The sequence below is a fragment of the Neopelma chrysocephalum genome, unplaced genomic scaffold, assembly GCF_003984885.1.
Source record: "Neopelma chrysocephalum unplaced genomic scaffold, ASM398488v2 Primary Assembly neopelma1_65, whole genome shotgun sequence".
Taxonomy (NCBI): Eukaryota; Metazoa; Chordata; class Aves; order Passeriformes; family Pipridae; genus Neopelma; species Neopelma chrysocephalum.
In genome coordinates this window covers 2,995,381-3,009,512 of record NW_020897722.1, presented here as the reverse complement: position 1 = coordinate 3,009,512, position 14,132 = coordinate 2,995,381, and the positions used below count along the sequence as shown (strand labels likewise).

The window sequence follows — 14,132 nt, the reverse complement described above, 5'->3', positions numbered from 1 at the left end:
CCCCACACATCCAACCCTTCCCCAAACGCCGAACTCTTCCCCAAACACCAAAACCCTTCCTCACGCACACCAAAACCCCACACACCGAACAGATCCCTTCCCCACACACCAAACCCTTTCCCACACACCAAATCCTTCCCCACACAGCAAACTCTGCTCCAAACACCAAACCCCCAAACAGCAAATCCTTCCCCATGTATCCAACCCATTCCCAAACACCAGCCCTTGTGCTGCAGATACGCAATAGGGACCCTAAAGATCATCCAGTCCCACCCCCTGCCATGGGCAGGGACACCTTCCATTATCCCAGGCTGCTCCAAACCCTGTCCAACCTGGCCTTGGACACTTCCAGGGATGGAGCAGCCACAGCTTCTCTGGGCAACCTGTTCCAGGGCCTCCCCACCCTCATAGGGAAGAATTTCTTCCCAGTATCCCATCTAACCCTGCCCTCAGTCAGTAGAAGCCATTCTCCCTTGTCCTGTCACTCCATGGCCTTGTCCCAAGTCCCTCTCCAGCTCTCCAGGAGTCACTTGGGACTCTCAGGTCTCCCTCTTCTCCAGGCTGGAGACCCCCAGCTCTCTCAGCTTGGCTGCAGAGCAGAGGTGCTCCAGCACATGGAACATCTCCGTGGCCTCCTCCTGACTCGCTCCAGCAGCTCCACGTCCTTCTGATGTTGGGGTCCCACAGCTGGACACAGCACGCCACATGGAGTCTCACAAGGGCAGGATAGAGGGGGACAATCACCTGCCTTGACCTGCTGGATCCCGCCCGGCTGAGGGGACAGGGGTGGCAGAACTGGTGCAAAAAGGCTTTGTCTCTGCCTGCACCCAGCAGTGACCCAGCGCTGGCACTCTGGCACTCGCCGCTCCCACCTCGCTCCCAGGTACGCGCTGCTCAGCCAGGCAGGAAAGGAAATCACCTCGGAATAAAGAATTATCCTGCCTTAATCAGTTTGTCTCTAAGGCGTATCGTTTGGAGGGGAGGAGGGTGGTGAAAGATGTCTGCAGACATGACTTTTTGTTAATTAAGTTGTGCACATTCCAGCTATCGCTGACGGCAAAGGGAGCACCCGCGGCCTCAGCGAGCTGCAGGAACTTGCCCAGACAACTATTTGGTAATCCCACGTATAAGATGTGTTCTGGCAGCCAAGCACATCTGGGTTATATGCTCACTGACTTAGCAGCTCTCCCCCTTCTTTCCTGTGGGCATTTTATAAGCGCTAAGTTAGTGGTTTCCTTGCCCTGGCTCAAAAATGATGTGTTATCCAGAGTCTGGTTGTCCATGACAGCCTTGTTAGGTCAGGATGAAGATGGAGCAACATCACATATGACTCACCAAGCACAAGGAAGAAGCAGCAGCCTCAGCCTTGACCTTGTGACCACCTTTTCACTGTTTTGGAAGAAATGACTAGACTAGGTTTTGATGTTGGATTGCTTAGGAAAGCTGGTTTTTAAAAGATAAAACCAGTTCAGCAATTGAGAAGGTGTAAATGCCAAGTAACGTCTCACCTGCTGTGTTATGCAGCTCTGAATTGGACCAGAACAGTTTTCAAGTACAAAAATAAAGACTACCCGGACACTCTACAATAAACTAACACAAACAATGTTAAGAGGAAAAGACTATTAAATTCTGTAGGTTAGATCTAGGCTAAGATGCAGGAATTTTGTGGACCAACTGCTGCTTCCCCCACCACAACACACACAAACACATTGCAAATTAACACAAAACCAGGCTTTGTTCCTTTTACAAAAATAGCTCTTATGAGATTTAATGCCTGTCTCCATTTTACAGATGTTCCAGACAAAAATCAACCTGCATATTTTATATATAAGAACAGAACTCGTGACAAGTTGGAACATCCTCTCTGAGCTTGAATGAGTGTAGAAGGTCACCTGGGTAAAACCTGCCTTTAGCTTGGTCAGAATGTCTGTGGTAATGTCAAGTTTTCCCAATAATGATCCAGAAAAACCAAAAAAAGACATAAACCCTAGACTTCACAACAGAAACAGTGATTCCTTACAGTACAGATAAGGAATATCTGTTTAGGTAATTAAAAAATGCACCAATGTTTCCATGAACTATTAAGCAAAAATGGCTACTATAGAGTTATATAAGGGAGCACCTACAGATTGAATCTCTTCTGCTTAACTTAATTAGGAAGCTAAAAACTACTTCTGAAGACAGAAGAACTCCAGAACCTTATCCTGGTGAGGGTGTATCTTCATTACCTGGAAGTTCTGCAACCACAGGCAAAACAAGGCAAGTATTTTACCCTCTGAGAGGAAAGCAGGCTGCATTTTGAGACTTCTTATTTTACAATTCGCCCTCCCAGACAAGATTTCCAAAGCAAATGCTGAAACCTTCTCAAGTTAAGATATAAATAAATAGAGAGGAGTGACAGGACTCCCATGGGATATCCTGACTTATGCTACAGCAGAAAATAGTCTCTTAAATCTGAGCATAAAGTGGTTTGAAATAATTTACATGTGATCCACACCCTGTGACGTCTCTCTTTTTTTTTTTGGTTCTTATTCTCTCAGGCATTTTGGAGATTTATGTGGGATTTGCTGAGATTAACCATATCCAATCCCAGGAGCTCTGGATGTTGTCATAGGTATCTGAGTCTTGCCAAGGAATCTAGATCTGAGGTCTGCTGCCGCACCATAATGCTTGACGAGGACAGGATGGGATTTTAATTAGTTCACGCTGATTCTTTGAGCGTTGCTGTGTTTTAGTCTTGAGTGGGCAGGTATAGATTGAGAGTTGAGTTTCAGACAGAGAGCAGCACTGTGTATTAGCACTTATTAGTCCAGTCTCACAGCAATTAGAAAAGACTCAAGTCACTCTTCAAGTTGGTTTGAGGACCGGAGGACAGCGCTGGAGCTGCACTATCCACCTAAAGCACATGCTGCAGGCTCAGCAGAGGTAACTTGGGGTTCCCTGCTCTGAAGGCAGCAGGGGAGGTTGGGCACCCTTTAATTTCGGGACTCTGAGGACGTTGGGCTGCGAACTGTTGACATCAGGTGGGACTTGTACGTCTTGCTCAGGCCGGTCATCCAGAACTTGAGAAGCTTGACGTTGTCCTCCTCTGCAGCTCCCAGAATGCTCAGCAGTTTTTGGGTATCCTCCTTGGGTCTGCTGTCCACTTTAGTGAATTTAAAGAGGACTTTCACTTTACTGCAGAAACAAGAGACTCTTGTCACTATTAAATGGACTCACTCATCAAATATGGAACAAGCAAGAAGTGGAGTTTCTCTTGGCACCTACTCCAACTAAATATTAACAAAAGCTTCAACCAGTGTTTTATGGAAACTATTCTCATGCTTTGATGAGGAAGAAGGATTAGTTAGGGAGATGACTCATTTTCAGTAGTAAGAAGCATATTTCTAGTTTGTTTTTTTCATTCTAGCGGAAAGTACAACAATTAATTGTGACAACTGGGAATCTCCCTGGGAGACACATTTAGTGTCCATCTGGCCTTCAGGTAAATTCACACATTCGTGATGTTCCATGAATTACTTCACATGACTGACTGGTCTTCCTTTACAGCTACTTGCACCTTTGAAATGTAGTGCCTGCAGGCACAAGCCTGACATCTGTTTGGCGTGTTACCTGCGCTGGGATATGGCTGCACACTGACAGGCACTGAGGTATTTGCATATTTAATCCTCCTAAGGAAGGTGAGGCAGACAGGTGTTGTCATGCAGGTAACCTACAGATGTGTGAACTGAAGCATAAAGGTTAAAAACTGCTGAAAGCCAAAAAGAAAGTTAGGACTAGAGCAGAAAAACTCTGATATTCTTAACTCCCGACTTAATTTACTCCTGCAAATCCAGCTACCGTCGAGCTACAGCAGAAGTTACCTGACTACAAGTCTGTCCTGCGCTCTGCTGTAACTGCTCCAGGATCAGTGCCAAAGCTGTTTCTCTGAAAGCAAAGCAGCTGTACTTACTTCATCCACTCCTCCTTCAGACAAACAAGGCACTGATCCACAACATCTACAGAGAGGTTCTGGTTAGTCAGGGCAGCTTCGATCTTGTTCAAGATTGTTGGGCCAACTACAGGAGCAGAAAGAGGGGGAAAGGGTGAGAAAGAGGACACACAAGCTAAAGGTTACCTGTTTACACCTTTACTACTACTTTACTACTGTTAAATACATCCTCCAGTGGCCTGCCTGGATTTCATTTCCATGGAAGAGGAGCTAAAGATCATCCCACTAGAAAAGCATCTGATCCAAGAAGCAACATGGAATTTAGTGAAGGACCCACTTTTAAATGTTGCTTAGATTTTGTTGTTCCCTTATCAAAAGTTCATTAAAAACACAAGGTTATGAAAAAATCTTCATGCTTTGTACAATATACAAACGTATATATAAAAATCAATTCTGATGTCTCCACTTACTCTCGGTTTAATGTTCCTCTTGCTAAAGGTAGTTCCAGGATACTTGGTGAAAAAATAAACCAATATCCAACCCAAGGCACTCCTGGACCACTTTTTGGAATTCCCTAGGAGGCTTTTTTTCCCAGCAGTCTGTGGCCTAGTAAGTTTGATGCTTTGGTGGAAAAAAGACCTTTCAGTGACTATTTTTGTCCAGAAGCTTCTGGACATGCCACCGGTTGGATGGAAAGTAGACTAATTATAAATGTGGGATCTACAAGAGGAAGAACACTATAGAGGGAGCAAATCTCTGCTTTGCATCTGTATCTTCAGGGGACAGAGCAGGAAGGATGAGCCATATGCCATGTCTTTTGAGACCTCAGTGAAGGCAATTCATCTAAATTAAGACTTCCCAGAAAACACAAGACTGATGGACCTGACTCAGATCACATCTGGGTGCAAATGTACAAGTGCTTGAACAAAGCTAGTAAAATAAAAAAGTCTGGATATTTTTCTAGCAGTCCTACCTGCCTATCAAGTGGAACATGGGAGATGAGTAATGTCATGGTTCTTATAAGTTAGACTTACTCAAAATAAACACACAAATATTTCAGGATAGGAAGTGTTCACTGTGGGTTACAGAATTTCCCTACAATTATTCCTGTACCCATGTTACAGAATCCATTTCTCATTTATGAAAATTATTAACCAAAATGCTGATCTGGTAAAGCAAATCCTGTATAATTAATCAGTCTGTTGCGAACCTCACCTCAAACAGCAACACCCCAGTTGCAAACTATCTGGCTTCTACTCAGGCTTCCTTAAGGGCCAGTACGTGAACAGCACAAAAACCAGCTAAAGGTCAAGATGCTCTTTTAATCTCAGTGACACAGGTTCTTTCTGCTTTCAAATCACCCACCTCGATCTGCTGCAACAGGGCTACCACTGGTGACAACAAACTCGTACTTGTTGAGGGACTGCTCGTCGTCAAACAGAGTTGGGTAGAGACTGGAGCGGGTGGCAGCACGGACCTCCACGAGGACTGCAAACTCTAGAGCAACAAGAGCCCAAAAGAGCATGAACTGTGCTAGTCCAGATTATAAAACACAGCTACAGACCCCACTAGGATAAGTGCGTGAAGAAGGTGTTGCACCTTTCAACCACTGATCAGGCAAGGACACGGGGAAAACAAAATGAAGTGGCACAGGCTTTAGTTCATGCAGCCAATACTTATTAAAAAAAAAAAAATAGCCTGGTGTCCTCTAAGGTAAGATGACAAGGGAAGGAGAAGGTTCTGCAGCAGGTTCTTACCAGATGATAGGATGTGGGGTGGGATTTGGACGTGTGGGCTCAGCCCTAGGAAGTTACACCGATAGGCCTCTTCATACTGGTCACTGTAGGGGATGATCCGCACACACCCGATGGGCAGCATCGTCTGGAGAGGGGAGGAGACACGTCAAGAGAAACGCTGGAACTAAACGAGTAAAGTACAATTTTCTCCCTGAATTCCAGGGCCAGCACTGCTCAGGCAGATGCTCCTGATTTGGGGGATCAAATTATCCTACTCAGCTTGAAAGACTGCACCGTTGCTGAGGACAAGCAAGGCATCCAAAGGTTGAGGGGTTTTGTTTGGTGCATGTTTTTGGTTTGGGTCTTTTTTTTTTGTTGTTGTTGTTTTCAAAAACACATAATTTAGAATACACTCTTCACAAGGTTACATGTCAGAAACAGGTCATTATAAATGCTGGACTACTAGAGAAATACATGTAAAAATATGCAGCCAGGAAACAAAGGAAAAAGCTTCTACCCGTAGCACGTCAAAGGCAGACTGGACAAGATCCACATCTCGAGCTTTCCAGATGACCTGGTTCCCCATCAGAACATGCCAAGCCAGCATTCGGAATGCTGATGCCCCAAGAACCTGAAAAACAAACCCAGAGCATTCTGCATTGGCTACAAAAATGTGTGAAATGTCCAGTTTGCCCTGTCAAAAACATGGCTGACATGCAGGATAACGGCTTTGAAGATGCTGCACAACCTCTGTATTAGGTTAGTGTCACTGCTCTTGGGAAGATGAAAAGTGCAGAATTTGAGTGAAATCATATGACCCCAATCCACATGACTGATGATCACCAGAGGCCCACGTGATCCCAGAGCAAGGGAGTGTCCCCAGAGATGCAGCTGATATCGTGTTACTGCCTGGGCAGGCACTGTGCTGAACACAGAACCAGGAAAGAAGTGCAGATTGCAGGGAATAAATACACCTTTTCAAAAAACATTATCAGGAGCAAAGTTTGTGAATTCAGCATCCTCTTTTACCTGTCTCATGTGCCTGAGAGAGCGAAAGACAGACAACCTTCTGTGAGCTACATTCCAGCTGTTGCAATCTGGCATCAGAGACGTTTCGGGGGAGCATTTAGACAGTTCCTGCCCTTCCACAACATCTGGCTGGGAAGAAGGCTTCTCTTCTTCCTCAGAACCATCCCAGCCTTCTGACTCTTCTTTCAGATCTAGCAAAAAAAGGCAGACTGGTCATAAAAACTGCTGCTCTCTAGGAATGAGAACTGTCTCAGAAGTGCCCACATGCTGCAGCCATGTGATTTTGGCTGTATGTGGGAAGACAGAGCTCAGAACACAGTAACTGAAAGCACTGGCAACAGCACAGACACACCTAAAAGTTAATGAAGTGTTAATTCAGATAAAAGATAAGCATTGAAGGGTCAAGAAGGAATTTTAATCTTCTAGAGAACACAATCACATCTTTTGACAGCAATGTGTTCTCTATTTAGTTTTAAAGGTTATGGCCAAAGCTTTAGTCTAAATGGGTTAATAAAATAATTCAATGCAAAAAAAAAAATTATGATCCTTTAATTTTAGAAAGTTCGTAGAAAAAGAAGCAAGAAGTCTATATGTGGTGACTGCAAATTCCTCTGGCTGTAGATTCATTGGGAGGGCCAGCACAGCCAGAGAGAACAATAATCATGATGATGCAACACTCCTACTCAAGTGACAAACACCACATCTTCATGCAGAGCCTTTGAGGCGCCTGGATTTCACATTCCTGTCAGAGTCATCTCCAGATGGGAGAGAGCATCAGCTGCTGCAGAGACTGCCACGAAGACAGAGCTGATGAGAGATGCTGTGCTTGTGATGCTGATCAAAGGACATGGTGTTTATGCACACAAACTATTCTCAGAGGGTCTTTCCAGCTCTGGAAACTTCTATCTCACCTGCAAGTTTTTCCATCTGAACGAGGGTGTCTTCTGTGGGTGCTCCCTCCAGAAGTTTCTCTGTAAGTCGGCTACCACAAGCTTTCAGAAGCCTGGACACATTGAAAGAACGAGAAGCAGTGTTTATTCAGGCTGCTTGCTGGGTGCAAAAATCCAGTAAGAAATCCGGTGCCATGAGCTCAACAAAACATCCAACCACCAACCACTCTGTGTTTCCTTCCAACACATCCCTGTGCTTTCCTCAGTGTGGAACTATCAACACATCTTACAGTCACTGCCATGCAAAGTCACCCAGATCCCACCACTTCGCAATTTCTTTTTGCAACACACTTATCCCCCATCCAAATCACATGCCAGTGTTGCAACCCTCTCTGTGGCATCTTTCCAGGGAAGTTTAACGAGACACTCAGGCACTGGAGCAACTGGACTCCCACAGAGCCCAATGGCTGCCCCTCCCACCCTGCTGATTACAAACCATGGGCACTTCTAGGTGAACCACCATGGTAGGTCAATTCAAGGTAGAGCACACTGGGAGCAGAAGCATCTTTTATTCTTTTCTTCCACACTTTTACACTGCAAAACCTTTCCATCTACATAGACATGGCTTCTATTAGCTGCCACATTAGTTTTACTTTACAGCAAAAAGACACTTTTTTTGTCCTAAAGGCATCAGCACTGCCTCCTTCCAATTAAGACACTACTCCGCCAAGTCCGATTTATTACCTCAAGAGAAAAACCACACAAACACTCAAAGCACATTCCCAGCCTTTCAGAACATGGCAATTTTCTCCTCGGGAAGGAGCTGTAGAAGCTAGAAACACTGTTGGCCTCACCAAGCAAAGGAAGTGTGCAGACATGCCCACAGGTTCTCGTCGTTGGTCAGGGACGTTAAGGAGCGGGCGGCGTTCCCGTTGCGCTGGTGCAGGAAGGGAGTGAAGGCCGTGTTCATGCGCTGGGCACGCTGAGGGCACCCGTACTGCTCTGCCTCAAACACCTGCACGCAGAGGAAGGGCAGTGTCAGAGGCTGAGAAAGATTAAACGTTCCCACAGAGCCGAAAAATCACAACAAAAGTACCAAGTGAAAAGGGTGCGTCACACACACACTTGTCCAGTTATGGGAAAATAGAGAGAAGGGACATCTTGTGCTTAGATTGACTAAAATTATCATTAAGTAACATTTGTGCTCAAAAATTACTGTCCTTCGCTACTTTAGTTAGTTAAATTTCTCACAGAGCTATTGTCTAGCAGGTCTGTGAAAAACACTGACTCTTTAAAATGACACAGGCATCCTGTTCCTTCCCTCCTACACCCCCAGATACAGAATCCTGGAATGGTTTGGGTTGGAAAGGACTGTAAAGATCATCTTGTTCCCACCCCCTTGCCACAGGCAGAGACACCTCCTACAGGTTGCTCCAAGCCCTGTCCAACCTGGCCTTGAACACTTCCAGGGATGGGGATAGGCACCATCCTCTTGTCCCTTGTGTGTCAACCTTAATGACCACCCTGGCATGAGATGGATCAGCTTTTTAACTCAGCTGTCAATCAGTCATCGTGATGTTTTGCTGCTGTTGAGTCAAAGGCACTCTGTGCACTGACCCACCTTCAGTGCTTTGCCCTGCAGCTCATCAATGATGCCTCTAATTTTTCCCAACAAGAAAGGCCAGGAGTTGATGAGGTAAATCCGGTCCATCATGATAGTGATGATGCTGTACCAGCGCTGGAAACCTCGAGCCAGGCTGTCTTTGATAAAGAAGGTGTGGCTGAACACAAACCCGTGCTGTTCATCTCCGAAAAAAATAGGACCTTCACGTCCTGGGCAGACCTGAAGGGAAGGGACATGCACATCAAAGTAGTTCTACACATCACAGAGTAAAAAATTGAACAGCTGCCTACACATTAACACACAACTGGTGAATAAATGAAGCCCTTTTTAGGCTACTATCCAAGAAGTGTGGTCAAACAGCTCTCCAGAGGTATCCTACAAACACTCCAAACCCTTCAATTTAACTGTATTTTAAGAATTCAGCTCCATTCGACTACGATACTGAGAGTCCAAAAGGGATTTTGCTTATCCTGACACAAAAATGGTCATTAATCTGTAAGGTTTTCCCTTCACTTATATGAGATGATGAATGCCAATGGTCCACAAAGACCAAATATTTCTTGGCGCTCAACATCAGATTCAGATGTTTTTACAAAACTTGTTTATCTTAGAAAGAAAGACAATAAACACAAGGAACTAAAACAAGAGAGGGATATTTTTAGTCTCACAAGGTGAGAGGAAGGAACCCTCGAGGTTATCAAAGATCAACCTTACAAATTACCACCAATTCCGGAATGAATCCAGGCTTCTGTGCCTGTTTGTCCACCTCATTCCCTCCCCGTTTCAGGCTGCACAGAGCAGCCAGGATCAGCAAAGCAACATCTTGGATTTGAAGCAATGCAGAGGGCCATAAACAGGTCTCTCCCTGTCCCCCAGGGCCGTTACCTCACAGCTGAGGCTGCGGACGCAGGCCTGGCGCACGATGCTGAACAGCTGGGGGTGGTTGGGGTGCTGGTGACTGACGTACTTGATGGAGGTTTCCTTGTCGTGGCTGACATATCCCGGGTGTCCTCCTGCAAGAGAGCGGCACCCCTGAAGGCAGAAAAGCAAATCCAACCATAAATGAGCATGCAGTTTCCAAAGACCTCTGAAAATTCCCCTCAAAACACCGGGAAACGTCACTTACACATATAAATAGGAACACAGCTACTTAGAAGACAAAGAAATGTGAGTCAGGGTCAGGATTTGAACCCACCTCCTCACACAGAACTCTGTGATACACTTCCTCTGCTCTTACGCTCATTTGCCACTATTTAATTTCACTGTGAACTTGGTGCTGGCTCTAAAAGTGGTAAAATTAAGTTACAGCAGCTGTGAAACCAACTGGCCAAACAAAACTGGCCATTACAGAAGGGAAAGTGAGATACCTAAGAGCAAATATTAATAGAAGAAAGTATGAGAATCACAGAATCCCAGAATGGTTTGGGTTGGAAGGGACCTTAAACATCACCCAGTTCCAATCTCCCACCATGGGCAGGGACACCTTCCACTAGCCCAGGCTGCTCCAAGCCCCGTCCAATCTTGGACACTTCCAGGGATGGGGCAGCCACAGCTTCTCTGGGCAAGCTGTGCCAGGGCCTCATCACCCTCACAGGGAAGAATTTCTTCCTTATATCTAACTTGAATTTCCCTTCTTTCAGTTTGAACCCATTACTCCTTGTCCCATCCCTACAGTTCCTGAAGAAGAGTCCTACTCTGGATTCCCTGCAGGCCCCTTCACATACTGGAAGGCTGCTTGGAGGTTTCCACACCAACTTCTCTTCTTCAGGATGAAAAGCCCTAAATGACTGAGAATATATATTTTATCTATTGTTTTAATTGGTTTTGCATTTTTCCTGTTTCCTAATCAATATTGCTCTTAAAATTATTGTTAATAAATGGTCTGCCATAATCTAACAAAGTAAATGCTCTTCAAGGATGAGAAAAGCATTTCTCAGACACAAGAGAATCACAGAATCACAGGGTTTAAAGAGACCTCAAGACAACATTCTGTCAAAGGTCTATGTACTCAACAACAGCTTCTTCATCCTCTTGTCATGGATCATTACAGTTTATGAGGACTTGGAGATCTTCTGGCACTAGCAGTCACACACAGAAAGGTGCAATTCACACTTTTTTCCCTCTCTAAATAACTCAATTTGCATTAGAGAATTGCAAGCCCTTTAGTCAAGCCAAGGGCTGCTGATGTCCACACTCAGATCTTCACACTTGCCTCACACATGTCTGACTTCTTTGGCCCTGGGCTGCTGGAGTCGGCGCTGGCCCCTTCTGCCGGGCTGTGCGAGCGGATCCGGCTGCTCATCTGGATCCCACCTTCCTCCTCCTCCGCCTGCTCATTCTGCCCAGAGATGTCCCCGCTGCCTGCGCCCTGGGGCAGCGGCGAGTGCAGAACCTCCGTGCAGAAGAGGGTGCGAGGGCCGTGGAGCTCACAGAAATGGCAGAGAGCAACGATGGCATTCATAGTGAGAGCTCAGCACACCCCCCAGGCCTCCTGCAGAGGAGAGAGAACACACAACATCACCACACGGCATATTACAGCATCTCTTGGGTCCAAGTGGTGCCAGTCCTGCTCTGCATCCCTCCAGGAGCAGCTGGCTGTAAGCTTAGCCTAAGGGACCAGCACGACTCCACCTGATCACAGAATCAGAGTCATTTAGGTTGGAAAAGACCTCTAAGACCATCCAGCCATCCAGTCCAACCTGTGACCGATCACCACCTTGTCAACCAGACCAGAGAACTGGGTGCCACGTCCAGTCATTCCTTGGACACCTCCAGGGATGGGGACTCCACCACCTCCCTGGGCATTCCACTGATCCAGGAACCAACCCTCTGTGTCCTGATGGGATAGAAGTGGAGCAGCCTGACCCCCCTGCCCTGTATCCAGGTCCTTGTCGCTAAGCTAGGGCACCTCAGGCCCCATTGGGGGTGGAATAGGGCTGGACTGACCCCTTATGCCCAAATACCTCTGGCCTCACAGGGGCAGGCTCATAGAATCCCAGAATGGTTTGGTTTGGAATGGGACCTTGAAGAACACCTCATTCCACCCCCTGCCATGGGCAGGGACACTTCCACTATCCCAGGTTACTTCAAGCCCTGTCCAACCTGGCCTTGGACACTTCCAGGGATGGGGCAGCCACAGCTTCCCTGAGCAACCTGTGCCAGGGCCTCACCATCATCATAGGGAAGAATTTCTTCCTAACATCTAATCTAAACCTGCTCTTTTTCAATTTGAACCCGTTCCCCCTTGTCCTGTCACTCCAGGCCCTTTTAAATAGTCTTGCCCCATCTTTTCTATAATTACTCTTCAGGTACTAGAGGGCCACAATTAGGTCACCTCGAGCCTTCGCTTCTCCAGGCTGAAAAATCCCAATTCTCCCAGCCCTTCCTCACAGGAGAGGGGGCTCCATCCCTCTGGATATCTCGGGGCCTCCTCTGATCAAGGCTGAGGTCTGACAGACCAGACCTGCCTCTCCGGAGCCTCAGGCCGGGCCGGGCCGGTCCTGCTGAGCGCCCCCGGACCCGAACGCCTCAGGCCCTGCCGGACCCAGGCCGAGCTGTCCTGCCGGGCCCTGGTCCCGGTTCCCCGGTCCCGGTTCCCCGTGGCCGTTCCCCCCGGCCCGGCCCCGCTCACCGCGGATCCCCCGGCCCGGCCCGAGTCCGCGGGCGCCTGACACCGACTGACCCACCGGCCGTACCACCCCCACCGCCAACCGGGGGGGGACAGGCGCAGACATCTCCCCACCCGCCCGCCGCCGCCGCCAAGAAGCAGCGAGAAGATGGAGGAGAAGGCGAAAGAGAGGGATAAGGAGGCCGTTCGTACCGCGGGACCGGGCCAGGACTTCCCCTTATTCTTCCGAGGGTCCCTCACACCCCCCCGGCTGTGGCAGTGGCACGGCCCAGGGCCGCCCTGTCCACAGGGGCCGGGCGGAGCCATTACCTCAAGAGAGGGAGGAGATGAGGAGGTCCGGAGGCACCTCCTTCCCTCCCGCGCTGCCCCCTTGCCCCGCTATCAGAGCGCAGAGCGCGGACAGCAGTGTCCGATCACCGAGAAGACGAGAGGAGACGAGCCGCCGCCTGCGACCCGCCGGTGCGGCACCGAGAGCGAACCGCACTCCCCCCGCGGAGTGGTGCGAGCCCCGCGGCGGGTCACGTGACCGGCGGGTTCCGGGAGGGGCCCCGGGCGGAGCCCCTGAAGGAGCCGGGACAGGGACTGGGACCGGGGGCACGCGGCGGGGTCGGGAATTGTGGGTACCGGGCTCACGAGCTTCGCCACCGGCTGCCGCACAGCCCCTTTCCCCCTCTGTATCTCCTAGGGCGGTGCCGTGCTCTCCGCAGCCCGGGCGTGACTTCAGCAGAGGCTCGGCACGCTGGCAGCACCGTGTGTTTTAATTCCTTAAACTGCTTAGAATTTAAGATTAGGGCTGATGAAGACTTTAACGCATTGCCTTCTCCCAGTTTATAAAGCAGCTCTATCGAGGTGTTTACCCAGGAAGGGCAGGGAGCCCAATTTAAGTTGTTGAGGTTCTTCACTACAGACCCTTCACTCCATTAAACTACTCCAGTTTCTCTTCAGGGTATCAAGTTTAAATATTAGAGAATTATTTTGCTCTAGCAATCTATGATGTAAAATAAACCAAATTCCATGTGAACTATGAATCTTTTCAGGCTTCAAATTAATAAAAGCTCTGGATTCCCCCCTGCCCCTTACAGAGTTTTAAATAACCCAATCAAAACAAAAGTAGTTGTTTTCAACAAGATAACAGCATAGATCATTTAACTGAGTAAAACTTGTACTCAAATCCAAAAAAGTGCAGCTGTTGCTGACACCACTACAATACACACATCTGGATCCAAGCAGTCACACACAGACTAATCATTATGTCTGATGAAAACAACACAGAGATGGTCAGCGAGATGGATTA

The 14,132-nt window shown here is 47.7% G+C and overlaps 1 protein-coding gene across 4 annotated transcripts; it reads right to left on the bottom strand.

The window, feature by feature from the left end:
* Positions 1-1,737: 1,737 nt before the first annotated feature.
* FLCN (folliculin) lies at positions 1,738-13,126 on the bottom strand. Of its 4 annotated transcripts, none has more exons than XM_027683954.1 (12): positions 13,031-13,126; positions 11,423-11,701; positions 10,096-10,242; positions 9,208-9,429; positions 8,441-8,601; positions 7,608-7,699; positions 6,697-6,887; positions 6,185-6,298; positions 5,689-5,812; positions 5,297-5,428; positions 3,953-4,058; positions 2,976-3,177 (listed from the first exon to the last, which is right to left on the bottom strand). In XM_027683954.1, the coding sequence occupies exons 2-12, from the start codon at positions 11,669-11,671 to the stop codon at positions 2,976-2,978; spliced, it is 1,740 nt and encodes a 579-aa protein (XP_027539755.1). In that variant the 5' UTR covers positions 11,672-11,701; positions 13,031-13,126. The 4 variants fall into 4 exon arrangements, with proteins under 4 accessions (XP_027539756.1, XP_027539755.1, XP_027539754.1 ...); XM_027683953.1 differs by lacking the exon at positions 13,031-13,126 and adding an exon at positions 12,842-12,910; XM_027683956.1 differs by lacking the exon at positions 13,031-13,126 and adding an exon at positions 12,174-12,195.
* Positions 13,127-14,132: the final 1,006 nt, after the last annotated feature.

Coding starts and splice junctions, on each gene's coding strand:
- FLCN (XM_027683954.1), bottom strand. CDS start 11,671: ATGAATGCCATCGTTGCTCTCTGCCATTTCTGTGAGCTCCACGGCCCT. Junction 10,243..11,422: donor AGAAGTCAGACATGTGTGAG/GCAAGTGTGAAG, acceptor TTCTGCCTTCAG/GGGTGCCGCTCTCTTGCAGG. Junction 9,430..10,095: donor TCCGCAGCCTCAGCTGTGAG/GTAACGGCCCTG, acceptor CCTTCCCTTCAG/GTCTGCCCAGGACGTGAAGG.